Source organism: Dama dama, chromosome 8 (assembly GCF_033118175.1).
Source record: "Dama dama isolate Ldn47 chromosome 8, ASM3311817v1, whole genome shotgun sequence".
NCBI lineage: Eukaryota > Metazoa > Chordata > Mammalia > Artiodactyla > Cervidae > Dama > Dama dama.
In genome coordinates this window covers 19779523-19797627 of record NC_083688.1, presented here as the reverse complement: position 1 = coordinate 19797627, position 18105 = coordinate 19779523, and the positions used below count along the sequence as shown (strand labels likewise).

General features: G+C 40.6%; 1 protein-coding gene across 1 annotated transcript; it reads right to left on the bottom strand.

Annotated features, from left to right (window-relative positions):
* Nucleotides 1–1688: 1688 nt before the first annotated feature.
* Nucleotides 1689–12642, bottom strand: TM4SF20 (transmembrane 4 L six family member 20). Its single transcript, XM_061148612.1, has 4 exons — nucleotides 12382–12642; nucleotides 6024–6089; nucleotides 3895–4046; nucleotides 1689–2180 (listed from the first exon to the last, which is right to left on the bottom strand). Exons 1-4 carry the CDS (start codon nucleotides 12562–12564, stop codon nucleotides 1889–1891), a joined length of 693 nt encoding a protein of 230 aa, XP_061004595.1. The 5' UTR covers nucleotides 12565–12642; the 3' UTR covers nucleotides 1689–1888.
* Between the last annotated feature and the right edge of the window lie 5463 nt (nucleotides 12643–18105).

The window sequence follows — 18105 nt, the reverse complement described above, 5'->3', positions numbered from 1 at the left end:
AAGTACTGTAAATGAAAGAATGATGAAGGAGAGAGGATGGGAAGCCCACTTTTCATTAGGCTATTAGGGAAAGCCTCTCAGAACAAGTAACTTGTTACACTGGGACATGACATGAGGTATGATAACAGTGGTTTCGGTACCTGCTGATTTTTGTTGAAATCATGCACTCTAGGAAGGCTTTCTCAAGTAGGAGATGTTTAAGGGTAAGTAGGTATTTATAGGAGCATAGGGAGAAGATCTTTATAAATTGGTTCAGAAAAAAAATGCCTGTAAGCTCTTGATGTTACTGATTGGGGGACGCAGGCAGCTATAGGAATTGTAAATTATTTCTAGACTCTTAAGCCCAGTGAATATAATATATAAGTAATTGAAATAAAAATGCAGGCATGATCATAATTCAGAAAATGGTAGATTTTGAATTTTGTCTATAACATTTTAATATGACCAATACACTGTTTTGTTACCCTGCCTTTTGAACTTGGCATATGTATAAGCCAGATTGTGAAAGACTTGATTTTCCCCCCAGGTGTTTATTGTTTTTTAATTACTCTGAAAAACGCAAACATAAGAAAATTGAATCATGTATTGAATTGCCATATACCTGTCACCTAAATATAATAATTAACATTTTTCCACTGCTTCATTTTTTAGCTGAAATGTCTTAAAAACGTGATGTTTTCCCCCAAACATTTTTGGGGGAAATGCATATTTCCCCATAAATATGCATTTCTGAAAAATAAAGACATTTTCCTGCATAACCATAAAACCGTCATCAGTCATAAAAAACGAACAGTAAGTCCTTAATAATACCTAAACCAGTCCTTGTACATGTTCCCCCAGTTAACCCTGACAAGGTCCACATAGTCCATTTGCTTGAATCATACCTCTCTTTGGTCTCTTAATCTAGAATCGTTCCCTCAACCCATCCAACTTTTTGTTTTCTTTCTTGTACTACATTTTCTTGTTGAGAACAGTTGACTGTTATGTGCTATCCCACCTTTTGAATTTGTCTGAATATGTCCTCTTTTCTTGGATTTCCTGTAAGCTGAATGAGGTCTGAAAACTTGATTATATTCAGATTACTTTTCACACTTGAACAACTTGGTCGGTTAGGGGCACCAACTTTCTACACAATCAAATGTTAGAAGTGTTAGTTGCTCAGTCGTGTCTGACTATTTGTGACCACATGAACTGTAGCCTTCCAGGCTCCTCTGATCATGGGATTTTCCAGGCAAGAAAATGTTGCTGGTCATCCATATAATATGCCTGTTTTTTCCATATCCTTGGTTTGACTGTATCCAGGGCTCTTGTACCCACAGATTCAATCAACAGCACTGAAAATCATGTGGTACTCTGGTATTTACTGTTGGGGAAAATCTGCTTCACAAGTGGACCTGCACAGTCGAAACCCCAGTTGTTCAAGGGTCAATTGTATATATTTATCATTTTTAATTATAAAGAAATACAAAAAAAAAAAAAAGAAAAATCCCATACTTTGGCTTCTATTATAACTTCTGTCCTGCTTACTCTCCCTCCCTTTCTCCACATATGAGAATATAGTTAGAAAATCCAGATAATACACCAGTACAGAAAGACACAAAATAACCAGAAAGCTTCTCTCCACTTTTCTCCAAAGTCAATGACTGATATTTTTCTTTCCATAGGAGAATTTGCATTTACCAGCATGCTTAACTGTGATTTGTTTTTTTAATTATATCAAAGTTGACTTTAAAAACAACCTTTGAAAAATAAAATAAAAACAACCTTTGGGCTAAACTGACTCATCCACAGCTTTCTAGGTAATGTTCTATTATTGAACTTCTAAAAGCATGTCTTTTAAAGGTTCTCAAATGATTTAAGCTAGTATTTCCATTTTATTGTTATTAAACTACACGATTTGGCTTCTTCGCTTAGAGACTCCTCCACACAGACAGCCAAGGAAGCCAATGATGATCTGACTGAGTCCAAACAGCATCTCGAGAATGCCCACGAGCAGCAGGCCTAAAAATACTGAGACATGGATAATCCTGTGTTTGTTTTCTATAGAATTGAAGTGCAAGTTGTGTACTCTCCAGTTACTGGCTGTTGTGTTGGTGATGGAAGGATTGTTGGAATCTGTAGGAGGAACACAAGAGTCTTCGAAGAACCACTGCAGATCAAAGGATTCGTGGTAATTGGCACTGGAAAAAAAAGAAAGAAATGATAAAAAAAATAAAGAAATACTCAGAAATACTACTGACCATCTCGAGAATGCAGCGTGGCCTCCAGAAAAGGACATGTCCAGTAAAGCAGACACTGCTTTTAAAATATTGTGCCCTGCCCGCCCCAAAAAAGAAGATATTATGCCCAGAAACTGTCACTAGGATCAGGGTTCCAGAGGATGTACCCCTGTATGCTTAATAGCTATGAAAGGTTGATTCATTATGTATCCCATCAACAAGCACTTCTAGGGCTTCCCTGGTGGCTCAGTGGTAAAGAATCTGCCTGCCAGTGCAGGGGACACAGGTTCGGTTCCTGGTCCAGGAAGATCCAACATGCTGCAGAGCAACTGAGACCGCAACTCAGGCACAGCTACTGAGCCTGCGCTCTAGAGCCCGGCAGTCACAACTCCTGAAGCCTGTGAGCCCTAGTGCCCGTGTTCCGCAACAATAACCCCCACTTGCTGCAACTAGATTAGAGCCCAAGCAGCAGCACAGCCATAAATAAGAAAAGTGAAAGTGGTGGGTTGCCATTTCCTTCTCCTAGGGATCTTCCCAGACCAGGAGCCCAACCCGAGTCTCCTGCATTGGCAGGCAGATTTTTTACCACTGAGCCACCCAGACGGAAGCCTTCTGATTTCCTATTCCAACTCTATTAGTGAAGGGAGTTTCTCTGGATTTTGATTCACAACTGTGGTATGCAAATTTTGAGAGATTTTTCTTTTTTAACCATTCAAGATAGGGAAAAAGGGGAGCGATTTTTTTTTCCTATAACCACAAAAGTGAATGCTAGTTGTTTTCCGTACTGAACAATATATAATTAATGAATGAGATTGTTATTTTCTTTCAGTTTTACCAGTTGTGCCTAGATTAAGGCACAGAACCATTTTAGAAGACTGAAATGAACCATTACCATGTAACTCTTCAGCATTACCTGCTACTCCATGACTTAAGCTTTTGATTCATCCCCATGCCTCTAGTGTATTTATATTATGTTTGCATGATTCCACTGGCTGCTGCTCTGTTTCTTTTTTAGTGCTTAGTGGTAAGCCTCTAGATTATGTTTGCTTACTGTGTTTTTGTTCACATTTTCAAAGTAATATATGCTTAGGTTTTACAAGTATAATTGGGCTTCCCTCATGGCTCAGACAGCAAAGAATCTACCTGTAATGCAGGAGACCTGGGTTCGATCCCTGGGTTGGGAAGATCCCCTGGAGTTGGGAATCGCAACCCATTGCAGTATTCTTGCCTAGAAAACTCCATGGACAGAGGAGCCTGGCGGGCTACAGTCCATGGAGTGTCATAGAGTCAGACATGACTGAGTGACTAACACTTTGACTCATTGCGCTACAAGTTTGCTCTGATCAAAAGCAGTGCTCCCTTCAATCCCTGAGGGCGTCCTCCATTACTATTCTTCAAGGATGGAAGTTTCTAGTTCACATCTTCAGAAATTTTTTATATACATGCACATATGCTGCCGTAGATTTTTGACAGACAAGGATAATCCGTTTTAGCCAAGACCATACCCAAAGCATTCTGAATGCAGTGATTCCTCCATTTCTCTGAGGTTGGGCCAACTGGGGTTACTGTACTAAATCTGTAAGACTGTCCCGTGAGAGAAAACGGCACCGGGTCAGCACCACATTCTTCTAACTTAATTAGCTGCAGCTGTGTAAGGAAGCAAACGGTTACTCACGTTAAGTTTTTAAGTGAAAATTCACAACTGGAAGTTGCGTTGCTTTGAGAGTTGCAAATGAGAGGGCCCTCCTCGAGAGCCTGGATGGACACCAGCAGGCAGTATGCAGCTCCAATGACTGTGATGGCATTCAGAAGTGATGAAAGAAACATCTGAAAAATAAAGTAGGTATGTTTGCACATATTATTACATGAGCGTAGTCTGTCGCAAGTTTCAGTAGCATATGTGGTCTTTATCATCCACCACTGCCATTGTCCAGCTACCTTACAGACCTCAGTCTTAGGATCTAGGTGTGATTAGGTGGGACTTATACAAGAAAGCAGAGGGCAAGGTCCCTGCCATTCAACTAGACTTCAAAAGATCACTGGTCTTGGACTTCCCGTGGTCCCGTGCTTAGGAATTTGCCTGCCAATATAGGGGACACAGGTTTGATCTCTGGTCTGGGAAGATCCCACGTGCCACGGGGCTAATAAGCCTGTGCACTACTACTGACCCCACAGGCCTAGAGCCCACGCTCTGCAAAAGAGAAGTGCTCATGCTCTAGCTAGAGAAAGCCCACACACAGCAGCAAAGACCCATTGTAGCCACAACTAAAAATAAATAAATGATCATTGCCATTGTTTCTGAAAAAGCTGAACTTTTATGCTCTACCTGAACCTTGTCCATTTCAATGGACCACTACAATGTGTCAGGACCAGAGAGAGACTATAAATAACTAGCAAAGTAACTATAATGCTAGATAAATACCAAATGTCAGAAAAGGTTTTTTTAAAATTAATTTTCTAATTTATGGTTATCAACATGTACACTTTTAAACAGTGGCTCTTACCCCTGGGAGCATATTAGAATCACTTAAAGTGCTTTTGAAAAATACTGATATAGGATCTTAGGGAGGGCCATAAGCCATGGGTATTTTTAACATTTTCCGTAGGTGGTTCTAATGTTCCCATCAAGCTGAGAATCATTGCTTTAAAACCTTAGACAGCCAGGAATATTTACTGTGATTTCTGGTTTATTGATCTGCTTGCTTCCTGAAAGAATTGTGAGAGGCGTCCTCAGAGTTACAGTGTAACCATGTTCATGGCATAAAGACTGGGAAGTTTGGAACCTGCCGGTGGCGGTGTGGATACAAATCTACCTGCTAATGGTGTAACACTGGCAGTTATTTGCTTCCTCTAAGGATTAATTTCTCAGTCAATAAAACAGAAATCATAAAACATGGATTTTCAGAAAAATGAGATAACATGCTTGAAAATGTTCTGAGTACAGTGAGAGACTGGAGAAGGAAATGGCAACCCATTCCAGTATTCTTGCCTGGAGAATCCCTTGGACAGAGGAGCCTGGCAGGCTGTAGTCCACGGGGTTGCAAAAAGTCATACAAGACTGAGGGACTAACACACACACAGTGAGAGAAGGTTAGTAAATATTAATTTTCTTTACTTTTCAAACTTTCTTTTTTTTTGCTGCAACAAATGGCATGTGGGTTCTTAGTTCCCTGACCAGGCCAGGGATCGAACCTGAGCCGCCTGCATTGGAGGTGTGAGAGTCTTAACCACTGGACCACTAGGGAAGTCCTCCTTTACTTTTGACTTAGTTACAATCTGAAACAACCTTATACATACCAAAATGTTTGGGGGAAAAAAATGGGATGTTCTCTTCTTTTTTTTTGGGGGGGGGGAATGTTCTCTTTTAACTTAGCTGCATAAGGACAATTAACATTCTCTTCCTAGTAAACCGGTCTTTCACGTGCATAAGAAAACTGAGAGTACTTTTCCCTAAGTACTTTATACACATCTCAAAAATAACAAGTACTTGAGTATTATGAAACTGATTACAGCTCTTAGAGTGACCTATAAATCTCCTTTCTTTGAAAACCTTTAGACTGAAATTGAAGATTGAGGAAAAGTCCGAAAGCTGGCTTCAAAAATAAAGTTTTACGGGAAAGCAGAAAGACCAACTTCAGTCTCAGTATTATTGTCTAAATCCTCCTAAATAGCACGTGTCTAGGACCAGTCCCACCACTGGAGTCACACAGCTGATGCAGTTGATGCTGACGCCTCGGCGACTTTGCTGAGATGCCAGGTACTGCTTCTGCCCTTCTGCTCCCAGACCAGCCGCACTATGCTCACCCCGGTTTTGTTGTTGCAGCACGCTCTTTTCCTCGCTGCCAAGGACATCGTTGTTGCTGGAATGGCCTGGAAATTACATCAACAGGAACGATGAATATGATTACTTCTCAGAAGATGATAAAGCAGTAATCTTCACCTTCTGCTTACCAGCAGTTGTGGGAAGCCAAGGCTTCAGAGAACAAGAAGGAAGTGTGGCAATGTCCTTTATCTTGTGATCCCTGTCTGGACCATAAAGATTACAAGAGAGGGCAAAGGATAGGAGATTTCAGGATAGCAGTTTCAAACTTTCCCGTCTACATTTTAACACTACTCTGAGTCATCATGAGAGAGACTTGGATTTTAAATACAATGAGTTATTTATTAATTATGTTGAAAGGAATGTTTCTGAAAGAGTTGGTTGCATCATCCAAAATTCACTTTTTTTTTTAAACTATAATCTGCAACCACTTACCCAATTTCCCTAAAATGGTGTGAGTTAATCCAGCAAGTGTTCAGAAAGGAAACTGATGGTTTTGTCTGCCTGGCAGTTGGGAATTAAGAATTCTATCATCACCCTTCTCCCACTCCCAGGGTCACTACCAGCTCCCTCATTCCCCAAACTTGTGATTTGAGGATTATTTTTAGCTCCACATTCTCCTTTCTACTCTTGTGTCCATGGCATGAAACAGTTTCACTTCACATTGATGTTTAGAAATCTTGTATTACATTCAATATCAAAGGAATACATACTGCTGGTGAAAGCTATAAGGAATGATGTCACATTCTCAGGAGTTTAAGTTCAAATGGTTACAAATAACTAGTCAGCAGCTGGGGCAGGAGACATAGGAGATGCAGGTTGGATCCCTGGGTCAGGAAGGTCCCCTGGAGGAGGGCATGACAACCCACTCTGGTATTCTTGCCTGGAGAATCCCATGGACAGAGGAGCCTTGGTGGGCTGCAGTCCATGGGGTTGCAAAGAGTCAGACACGACTAAAGCGACTGAGCTGGTGCTCATGCAGTCAGCAGGTATGACTAGAAATTCTTCCTGGAAGAAGTTTTACATCGTTGAAGGGAGGGATGTCGATTACTTCCTTCCACTTAAGAAATTTTAGCCACAGGCTTTTTTGTTTTTTAGTGTGTGTGTGTGTGTGTGTGTGTTTTTTTTTTTTTTTTTTTTTTGCCATCTCAGCACAGCTGCCCTTGGGTAGTTCTCTGTCCTCCCACTCTTTTCTTTCTAACATTTTGTTGAGTTATAACAGCATGTGTTTTAGTTTATTCACAACCTCATAAAAATCCTGTGAGGTAGGTGCTAGTTATCCCCATTTCACTGGGGTGGAAAACTGAAGTCCAGAAAGCTTAAGTAACTTGCCTGAGAAAGTGGAAGAGATGAGGAAGAGGGGGGTCAAAGCTGGCCACTAAGGTTCCAGAGCCCAGACTCTTAACCACCATTCCAACCACACTGGCCAATTCGTAACAATTCTCTTATTCATTCTCATCCCTACCACCACCGTCACCTCCCTCAGTCATCTCAATGTCCTCCTAACTGCTCCTTCCCCCCAATCTATCTTTCCAATACAATGTCTACCTTTCTCCTTTCAGAGCAGATCTAAGATTGAATACCTTGGTTTAGTCACTAAGTTGTGTCCAACTCTTGGGACCCCATGGACTGGGAATCTACCAGGCTCCTCTGTCCATGGGATTTTCCAGGCAAGAATACTGGAGTGGGTTGCCATTTCCTTCTCCAGGAGAACAGCCTTACAAGGCAGCTTTCCTGACAAACTTCACCCTTCTCTGACCATCAACTGACTCCGAAAACACTTTGTATTTTTATCAAGCTTTGCTTACAGACTGCCTTGAACACCAGCACCCTTATGATTCAGAGGGCACATGTATGTATGGTAGCCTAGACCCTCAATTGCTGAGAGCCCGGAAGCAAAGAGGAAAGAAATTTATGCACCCAAATAGGTGTCAGTGTTCACGGGCTAAATGTCTTATGTTCTACCTGTAAGTGATACTGCCTTCTGAGCTTAAGGAACAAATTGTTTAGAGCAGGAACTGACAAACTATGGCCCACAGCTGCTTTTTTGTAAAGTTTTATGAAAACACAGACATGCCCATTCACTTAATTTTTCATGCTGGTTTGGTGCACAAGCAGGAGGGGTGAATAGTTGTGAGGGAGACTGACTGGCTCCCAGGACTTAAAATATTCACTAGCTGGCTTTTTTGCAGGGAAAAAAAAAGTTAACCCCGATTTAGAAAATTAATTAATCCGTTAAAAGAAAGTTGGAGCATCCATTACAATATAATTTAAATGGATAAGTCATTTCAGGTTCCTTATTGATATAAATTAAACTCTGCTAAATTTCTTGAAGATTAATTTCAGAGATGCTGAAAGAGATACATTCTCTTACAAAGGGGTTTTATAAATAATAGCTTTTCAAAAAAATAAATAAATAATAGCTTTTCATATATGAATCCTCACCTGGTTGACTTCTGGCATGTTGACACATCTTTGTTACATTATTACTGGTAACTTGATAACTCATTGTATTTCAACCATTTTGCCCATTCAGAACTTTGGAGATTAGAGGGATTCTCTATAGGATTTACATTAAAAAGTGCAAGTGTGTGTGTGTGTGTGTGTGTGTGTGTGTGTGTAACTGAATTATAAGTCTTCCAGTTTGTCTTCTACAAAAATAAGTAATCTGGAGAATACTCTTTCTCTTCAACTCTTAAGCACATTAGAATGTATCAGAGTTTTTGTGAGCCTATTTTTCTTGATAGTCTTTTGTTTTTATAAAGAAAATTAGCATTGTTCACTTTTCATTACAGAAGCCCATACTTTCATCCAATTTTAGAAATAAGGCATATGATTTCATAAGAAGTCCAGAATAGCTTTAGACCACTACAACTCTGTTAGAATGCAGATTTCTGGGACTCATCAAAGTACTTGAATATGAAAGTAACACAAAACTGTGGTTCATTATAAATATAAAAATTGTATTTTGAAAATTCCTATTAAACAGTATTTTCTAATTTGTTTAACGTTCAACAATTTCTACTCTAAGACTTTAATAATTGATTAATTATTACACAGTAAGTGAACTCAATAAATAATCATGATTAAGATTAGGCTTATAATTAACCTGTAAAATAAAATAGTCTTTATTTTTTAGAGGAAATACTTCAAGGAAACATTTCAAGTTGTTTTTTTGGTACTTGGGAAAAGAATGTGTATTGATTTTCCATTTAGTAGATAATACATGAAGATAGTAACTTAATATTTGAATACTCTTAGTCATGGTTTCAAAGATGAAAAGATTCGTTTCTGTTTTGGGTAAATCATAAAGCCGTAAAATAACTGTATTTTATGAAGTAATCGATGATGAATTCCATAGTTTTTATTATTAACGACTTCCTGCAAAATTCCCTGTTTTTGAAACTAATTTAAAATGCTACAGATTAGAACTGGATTTCAAGAACTATGACGAAAGTACTTATTAAGGGAGTGATTTCTTCTTCATTAACTTTTCTGTGTATATACAGGTATATTGAGAGTTCAATATTTTGAACTAAGTCAGTATTTAGATTGATGTAAAGGACACAATTCCCTTTGAAAAAGATATTCTTCCATATTGTATACATGGCCGAGGATCAAGAAAATAACCCTTCTATCATCCACCTATTTGCTTGTGAGCCTATTCTAGAGTTTGAATCTCTGTCAATAAAATGTCTATTGAATGCTTCAGAGAGTGGTTGATGCTGTGAAGATGCATGATACTGAGTAATAGCAAGAACCTGGTGTGATAGCAATACATTGTTAGTATTTATTGAGGGCGATAAAGGAAACTATCTGGAAAGAAAGTCCAGATTCTCTGAAACAGTTTCATACTTATGTAATCTTTCTATGTTTTGGTTTCCTGGTTACTTGAGTTTATGGGTTAAGTTGTAGATTTTGTCTTTCCCTTTGTCAGCCTGAAATCGATGATGAGGATTATGGTGCTAATACTGATGGGAAACAGAGGTTTGGAATCTGATAAATCTGGAATTGGGTTTCACACCTACTGTGCTACCTTGTTAACATTCTCAACCTTCTCCTGGTCTGTTAAAATACAAATGTTAATAACTACTCAACCAGATTTTTAGTGTAATGTATGAAGTCAGTGGCCTCTCTTTCTCTGTTTCATATATAATGACCCAACAGCAAGGAGATCGAACCAGTCAATCCTAAAGGAAATCAACCCTGAATGTTCATTGGAAAGACTGATGCTGAAGCCAAAGTTCCAATACTTTGGCCACCTGATGAAGAGCCAACTCGTTAGAAAAGACCCTGATACTGGGAAAGACTGAAGGCAGAAGGAGGAGAGGACAACAGAGGACGAGATGGCTGGATGACATCACCAACTCAACGGACATGAGTTTAAGCAAGGTCCGGGAGATGGTGAAGGACAGGGAAGCCTGGCGTGCTGCAGTCCGTGGGGTCACAAAGAGTCAGACACGACTGAGCAACTGACAGCAACAACAACAACAACAAAGACCGTTTTCCTGTAAGTCAGGGAATAAGACTAAGAACAGTAACTGATCATCATTATAACACAAAGGCACATCCAAACAAGGGTGCCTTTCTCTAGCATTCATGAGACCACCCTTAAGTAGGCCCTCAATGGTATAACAAAAACAAGCCTCTTGAATGCTGAATTTTCCAACTTTAATTACATTCCCACTTTTACTGATATGGAAACAAAATCACAAGATAAATGATTTGCTAGTAGTAATACACTGGCGACACAACCAGAACTGAGATATTCTGCCAGGTCTGAAAACAAGATTTGTTGCCACACCATGGGTCACACCTAACCCACCTACACCAGAATCCCCAGGAAAAGGCATATAAATCTGCATGTATTACAAGTGCCTGGGGTGATTTATGGCCAGGTACGTTGGGCAGTTCTACCTTGCACTGCTCGGCTACAGACTTCAACAAAGATAGACCTATTAATAATTATCAAACTTTAAACAAGCACCATGATGTTTGGGTTGTAAGTAAGATCTGAGTCAAAAAAGTCCCTGAGGTTAGAGACAGCCAGGGTTTCAAGTCCCAAACCTCTTAGGTCAACTCCCCTAGGTGTAAGCAGTGTCATATTCATGCCTCACAATTTTCATCCAGTAGGTTCACCGGGCATGGAATGTCCCTCCCCCTTCTTACTGAGCACTTCCCGCTCCTATTGTATTCCCTGTGAATACCTAGAGACTGGGATTGGCAAAGGAAAGCTGAGGCAACGAATTCAAAAAGTCTTTACCGCTACCTCTGAAGCTTGGGAAAGCAGACTTATATGCGAAGAAGTATTGAAATGGAGCAGCCTCCTATGATCCTTGCCCCCCAGGTCCTCAGCCTGCCTTTTGTCTGTGGAAAAACTTTAGCCAAAGAATAAGGTTAATTAGAGAAGTGAGAAAATGCAGAAACAAAGGAAAACAGTGAAAGGAGACTAAATGATAACAATGTAGTCATTAAACAGGCTTCCCTGGTGACTCAGATGGGAAAGAATCTGCCTGCAATGCACCGGGGTTTGATCCCTGGATTGGGAAGATACCCTGGAGAAGAGAATGGCTGCCCACTCCAGTATTCTTGCCTGGAGAATTCCATGGACGTTTTAATTTCTTCTTGAGTGCTGTAGGTAGTATTCTGAGCCATATTCTGTGAGCTCTCTTATAGATACTGAAATCCCCGCCAGGTGGAAAAAGTTAACTACATGGCAACCAGAATGTAGCCATGACATAAGCGGCCACAATTCTGAGAACCGGCCTCAAGAAGATTGGAACGAACTGAAACTGAAGACTAACTGTACCTAAAACAATCGAGATGACTCTGGTCAGACCACTGGTGACTGATTTCAAGATGACTGTCAGAGCTGACTGTACTGTTGCATGTAGCCCCCTCCCTCTATCTATAAAAGCTCTTGCCCACTGATTGTTAGTTTGGGGGAGTTCGATTTTGGACAGGCATCCCCCCTACCTCCCCCCACACACAATTGCTGGCATCCAAAATAAAGCAAAATTTCCTTGCCACCAGCCTGAACTCTCATGGCTTTTGAGCAGTGAGCTGCCAGACCTGGATTTGGTAACAGTATGATACATAATAACCCAACCAACTTTTATCAATGTATTATTATTTTTTGGCCCAAGCTCCCTAGCCTATACCACGGTTCATTTAAATTGCCATTCTTCACTGATGCCCATACAAGTTAATACCATACCCATTTCCCCGCAGTATATCCTAAGCCAGGACATAGCTCACTGCAAGGCTGAAAGGTTGTCTTTAGATCATCTTCAATATAATAAGCAAGCCTTCCCCAAATTGAGTCAAATAAATTTCACTCACCATCACACCTGCTCCAATAATTCCGGGGAACCACCATTCAAAGCAGGAGATGGGGTTTTCAAAAAATTGGTCTTCATCCACATAGTTGACAATTAGAGGTATTGCGTTGAGAATTACTCCGAACAGAAGTAGAACCAGCAGGCTGAATCCATTGCAGGCTGTCCATCCTTCACAGCAGGTCATGGTCGCCCCTGGTTTAGGAGGAGTCCTGTCTGGGTGGCTGTTTGTCTGGCACTGTTTTGCCTTTTGTCCTGTGCCTTCTAGTTAAAGCTCAGCACTTATAAAAAAAATTACAGAAAGCAGGTCAGAGTCCAATAGGGCAGGACATTATTATGAGTATTACAGGAAGTAAGGATGATTTTATATTATGATGGGGTGGAGGAAGATAGGTGGGAAAAATCTATGAGTGCTACTAGATAAATTTATGCATGAAAATAGGCCAAAAAAATCTTTAAAAAAGTTTAAAATATACTCTTCTAATACACTTTCTTTTACTCGTATGCCATATAAAAAGTAAAAATAAGACTATCTGATTAATATAACCTATTTTTTCTTGTAGTGATATTGATATCAACTATGAAAGTTCCTTATTTTGAAGTTGTTCAACAAAAAAAAAAATGAATATATATGAAATTGGGAGAAAAAAATGTTTTCTCTGCTGCAAATATTCTTAATTAGTCGAAATGTTAGGGCTCAGTTTCAGGCTGTATGCTCATACACACAAAACAGGCTTTCTACTTCTTAATCTCTACCCTATGAAGACGGACTCTGGGTCCTGGCTTCGTTTCTTTTTTTTTTTTTTTAATATTTATTTATTTTATTTATTTATTTGGCTGTTCCCGGCCTTAGCTGCAGCATGTGGGATCAAGTTCCCTGACCAGGGATTGAACCCTGGCCCCCTGCATTGGGAGCACAGAGTCTTAGCCACTAGACCACCAGGGAAGTCCCTGGCTTCGTTTCTTGAGACGCCTCTATATTCTTTTTTTTTTTTTTTTTTTTAATTGAAGGATAATTGCTTTACAGAATTTTATTGTTTTCTGTCAAACTTCTACATGAACCAGCCACGGGTATACACATATCCCCTCCCTTTTGAACCTCCCTCCCATCTTCCTCCCTACCCCACCCCGCTAGGTTGATGCAGAACCCCTGTTTGAGTTTCCTGAGACATACATCTAATTCCCATTGGCTATCTATTCTTATAATGAATTTTCTCTTTGTTAATACTTTAAGTGGGTTTCTTTCTTTTTTCTTTTCTTTTTTTCAAGCAAAAGCTGGAAGTTACTAACACCAAGGATAGAAAAGTATACAGATAACTTGTCACATGCCGTACTAAAACAGCAAAAGAAGTTCAGAAAAAAAGGAAGGATTCTATCAAGATGGGCAAAGAATCAGGATTCCTCTAGGCTTTGGAAGATGGCTAGAATTTGACACAAAAAGATGGTCAGAATAGTATTTTGAGTATCGGAGTCAGTTGCAGAAAACCCAAACCCTTCTGGCTATATTAAGCTGGAGGAAGTACAACTGGGGAATCGTGTGTACAAAAACTGCTGGGAGGTCTGGAGGGGCAGGCTCCAGCGTGGTCTCCAGGAATGCCTCCCAAGACATGGCTGCAGGGGAGCTTCTGCCTCTGCAGTCCTCAGAAAGGTGGGGAAATTGAGAAACCACCTCTGCAAGGGTCAGACTCAAGCACGCACCACGACAGTCACAGTCCAGGGAGCCACGGCCGTTGCTGCTGCCCCTGCCCCTCCACACACTCAAGGGTGGTAACAAGACCCCGGAACACTGAACTTGACTTCTGCTTGTCGCCTCCTCCCCCACCCATCTTCCTTCAGAGCCACAGATGGAAGTGGCTGAAAGAGGGCCTCCACCTCCTTGCTATCTTCCAGTGCATGCTGAGTCGCTTCAGTCGTGTCTGACCCTGCGTGACCCTGTTGACCATAACCCACCAGGCTCCTCTGTCCATGGGATTCTCCAGGCAAGAACACTGGAATGGGTTGCCATTTCCTTCTCCAGGGGATCTTTTGGACTCAAGGATCGAACCCACATCTCATACATCTCCTGCATTGGCAGATGAGTTCTTAACCACTAGCACCATCTGGGAAGCCCTGCTGTCTTCCATATTGTTATCGAAAGTAGGGTCTGGCTGCTTGCTGCTCAAAAGCCAATAAAGAAGCAAACTGGGGGGAAAGGAAAGTTTGCTTTATTTCACATGCCAGCAACTGAGGGGTGGACAGACTCCAGTCCAAAGGCTAACTCCCCTGTTGCCCCCCACCACTGATAATCATGGTGCAAGACCTCTTATAAGGCTGAGGGAGGGGGCTACATGCAAAAACAGCACAGTCAGCTCTGACTGTCATCTTGAAATTGGTCATCAGTGATCTGACCAGCATTATCTTGATTGCTTTAGATACAGTTAATCTTCCATTCCAGGATTGGTTTGTTCTTGTTTCCTTGAGACCAATTGTCAGAATTGTGGCAGTTTATGTCATGGCTACAGTCTGGTCATCATATGGTTAACTTCTCCCTCTGGGATTTCAGTATCTATAAGACAGCTCACAGGACATGGCTCAAAATATTATCTATAGCTCTCGAAGAGGAACTAAAGGTCCTTGTCTTTCCTTAATGACCAAGCTATCGTTTGGTCTCCTTTGACTGTTTTCCTTTGTTTCTGCATTTTCTCACTTCTCTGATTAAACTTATTCTTTGGTTAAAGTTTTTCTGCAGACAAAAAGCAGGGTAACTACATGGAAGAAGAGGCAAGGACAATAGGATCTTCCTCTGTTTCAGTGTAGCACAAGGACTGATCTAATCACTCTGCAACATCCAGACCTTAATGGTAGTATTTAATCATCACAATCTCTACTGTACAGAAACATATACTAGAATGACATTGATATGGATATTGAGCAAGATAATTCACCATAGTGATTCCATTTAAATGATATGGAAGGAAACTTTCTCTGGAGTATGGAGTATTACCATTACTATGTATCATTTAAGTGATTTCCATCATGTTTCTCTTTCTTCCATGGCTTGGATGTCTAGAGTGTCTAGATATACTTACATGTCTAGGCTGACATGTAACATTCCAAATGGGAACACCCTTAAGAATATTAGGAAAATGTGTTTCTTCAAGACAGAAGAGAGTTAACATATGAGAGAGCATGGAGTCATGGTCAAGTCATGTTTGTGCCATTGGTGAAAATAAGAGGTAATGCAAAAGCACTTTGTTCTGTTCTTTCCCCCAACCCGAAGCTTCCCCTCCTGGTCCCATGCACACTGTGGATCTAGAAGCAGTAAGGATCATAGTCAAACATCAGGGACCACGTTTCCTAAAATTCTCTAGCTTTTACCATCTTCTGCCCACCCGCATGAAAGGTTATGTTATCTTAAGCAGCTCCAACCATGCTCTGAGTGTGCCTCACAGTACTCTGGATAGCTATCCCAGGAGGAATTCATGCAATACTGAATGGGTATTAAACACCCACCCATGTCCTGTCAGGCATCCTCTTCTAAACACACTCCAGTCATCCCAGTTTTATTAGAACTTGGGCTTTATACACAGATATGGTTAACTTTTACCTTTCATAAGACATGGGCTTTATACACAGATATGGCTATGCTTTTACCTTTCATAAGACAGGGGTTGAGAAGTGTCTGGGAACTATAGTTCCCAGTTTCCCATGCATCTAGTTTGGGCCATGTGACTTCTTCCAACCAAGGAGAAGTCACTTTCAATCTAAGACACTTACAAAGTGACGGACGTTATCTATTTTCTTCTTTTCCATCCATAGTTTGCAGACAAGTAAGCTGCCTTGGAAGTCATGTGCTGAAAATATCAGCTTTCAGCAACCTAAATCTCTACCAGTTAGAGGCCCCATGCCCTTCCCTTTCTGTCCATCTAGAACTGTTCAAGATAGTTGACATCAACAAGTAATTAATGTCTATTGCGTTGTCATCATATAATGTGTCAGTGTTAGTGTAGCTAGCATTACCCCCAGTAAACCCAGTGTATCCCTTGTCTTTGGCCTTATAACCTTCCTAACCTTTGCAACATGCTGTCAAACATCAACAATGTCACTCTCACCTCTCCGAAAAAGTGACATCAAAACAAGACAGTGAGATACCATATTTTCCTAGAGTTTTATTCATAAACTATATTCAGGAAGATTAGGGAACATTAGAAACTGTAAGAAATGTACAATATATAACAAATGTAAGTAGGAAGCTGTGCTTAGTCATGTCTGACTCTTTTGTGACCCCTATGGACTGTAACCCTCCAGGCTCCTCTGTCCCATGGGATTTCCCAGGTGAGAATACTGGAATGGTTGCCATTTCTGCCTCCTGGGGATCTTTCTAAACCAGGGATCGAGCCTACATCTCCTGTGTCTCCTGCATTGCAGGTGGATTTTTTTACTGCTGAGCCATTGGGGAAGCCTGTAAAGTAGGAATACAAGTGGAGAAATCCCAGAAACAGAAAAGTAAATGTTTCAAAAGAATGAAATATCTTTGAGAGTATTATTTCTTTCCACTGAGCGCATTAATAGGAACTTTTGCACCCTCAGTACCAAGCTTGCCTAGAGAATTTTGATTAAGGGATCATATTGGATTGAGAGCTGTTTATATATACATAAACAAATTTAATGTCCGCTATAACCAAAGAATATACATGAGTCTCTGAGGTAGAGAAACTGTGGATTTAATTTTGAGAGCTCAGTAGATATATGTACTCCTAAAGCTGTAAAGGTTCATGGAGATTCTTAGCGCAATCTTTTTGCTGTATAGATGAGTAGGTAAGACAGTCAGATTCAGGGAAGCTGAGGTGACTCACTCATGGTTAGGTTGCTCTGGCAGAGCACGGACATGAATTTGGGGTTTCTGACCTCCAATCAGTTGTCTTTCTATTAAAGTATAAGCTTGATGTTTAGATGAACCAGATGAGATGAAAGTTTAGGACGTCTGAAAATCTAAGTACCTGCCAAGAGGACGCTGCCTAGTGGCAGCCTTGCTACTGACAACAGCCCTTACCACACCACAGCCCCCACCACAGACACCACCACAGCCATCTCCACAACTTCCACAACCACAGCAGACCATGGTGTCAGCAGAGAGGACTCAGGAGAGGTGAGGAGTGAGACTCAGGAGGGGAGGGAGGTCTGAATTCCTGCTGCTGGAGGAAGCCCTGGTTACTCTCTTTGGCTTGGCCGTGACCCAAGCACATGACTGGTTCTCTGTTGTTTATCTCAATTTCCCTGGGAGAAGTTTACAGTGCCTCTGGTTTACTTCCTTAAGGACTTCCGGCCTCATGAAATAGCTTATATCAGTTCTGAATTTATTTGTTTTAGGGACATATTTAGAATAGGATTATGAGGATCTGAAATATATTACTGTCGTCTTTATTTTCTGTTCGATCCATGCAAGTCTGACTCAGAAGTCTTAACTGAATCATAAACATGAGTAATATTGTGACGTTTAATCTTTCCCGTCTTTTGTTCAGTGTCTTCATTGATCCTTTAAGAGATGAAGCAAAGAAATACTTCTGAGGCTGATGTCTCTACCAATAAGAGGCCTCAAACTTAACATTTCCAAAACCTCCTGTGTCTCACATAAAAGGAAAAGAATAATCTGTAGGTCTTCCCCATTCTTTTCCAGGCTTTTTACTGTCCCTGGTTAGTGTTCAGATTCTACAAAGAAGGGATTCACTCAAAAGTGGGCAAAAAGAAG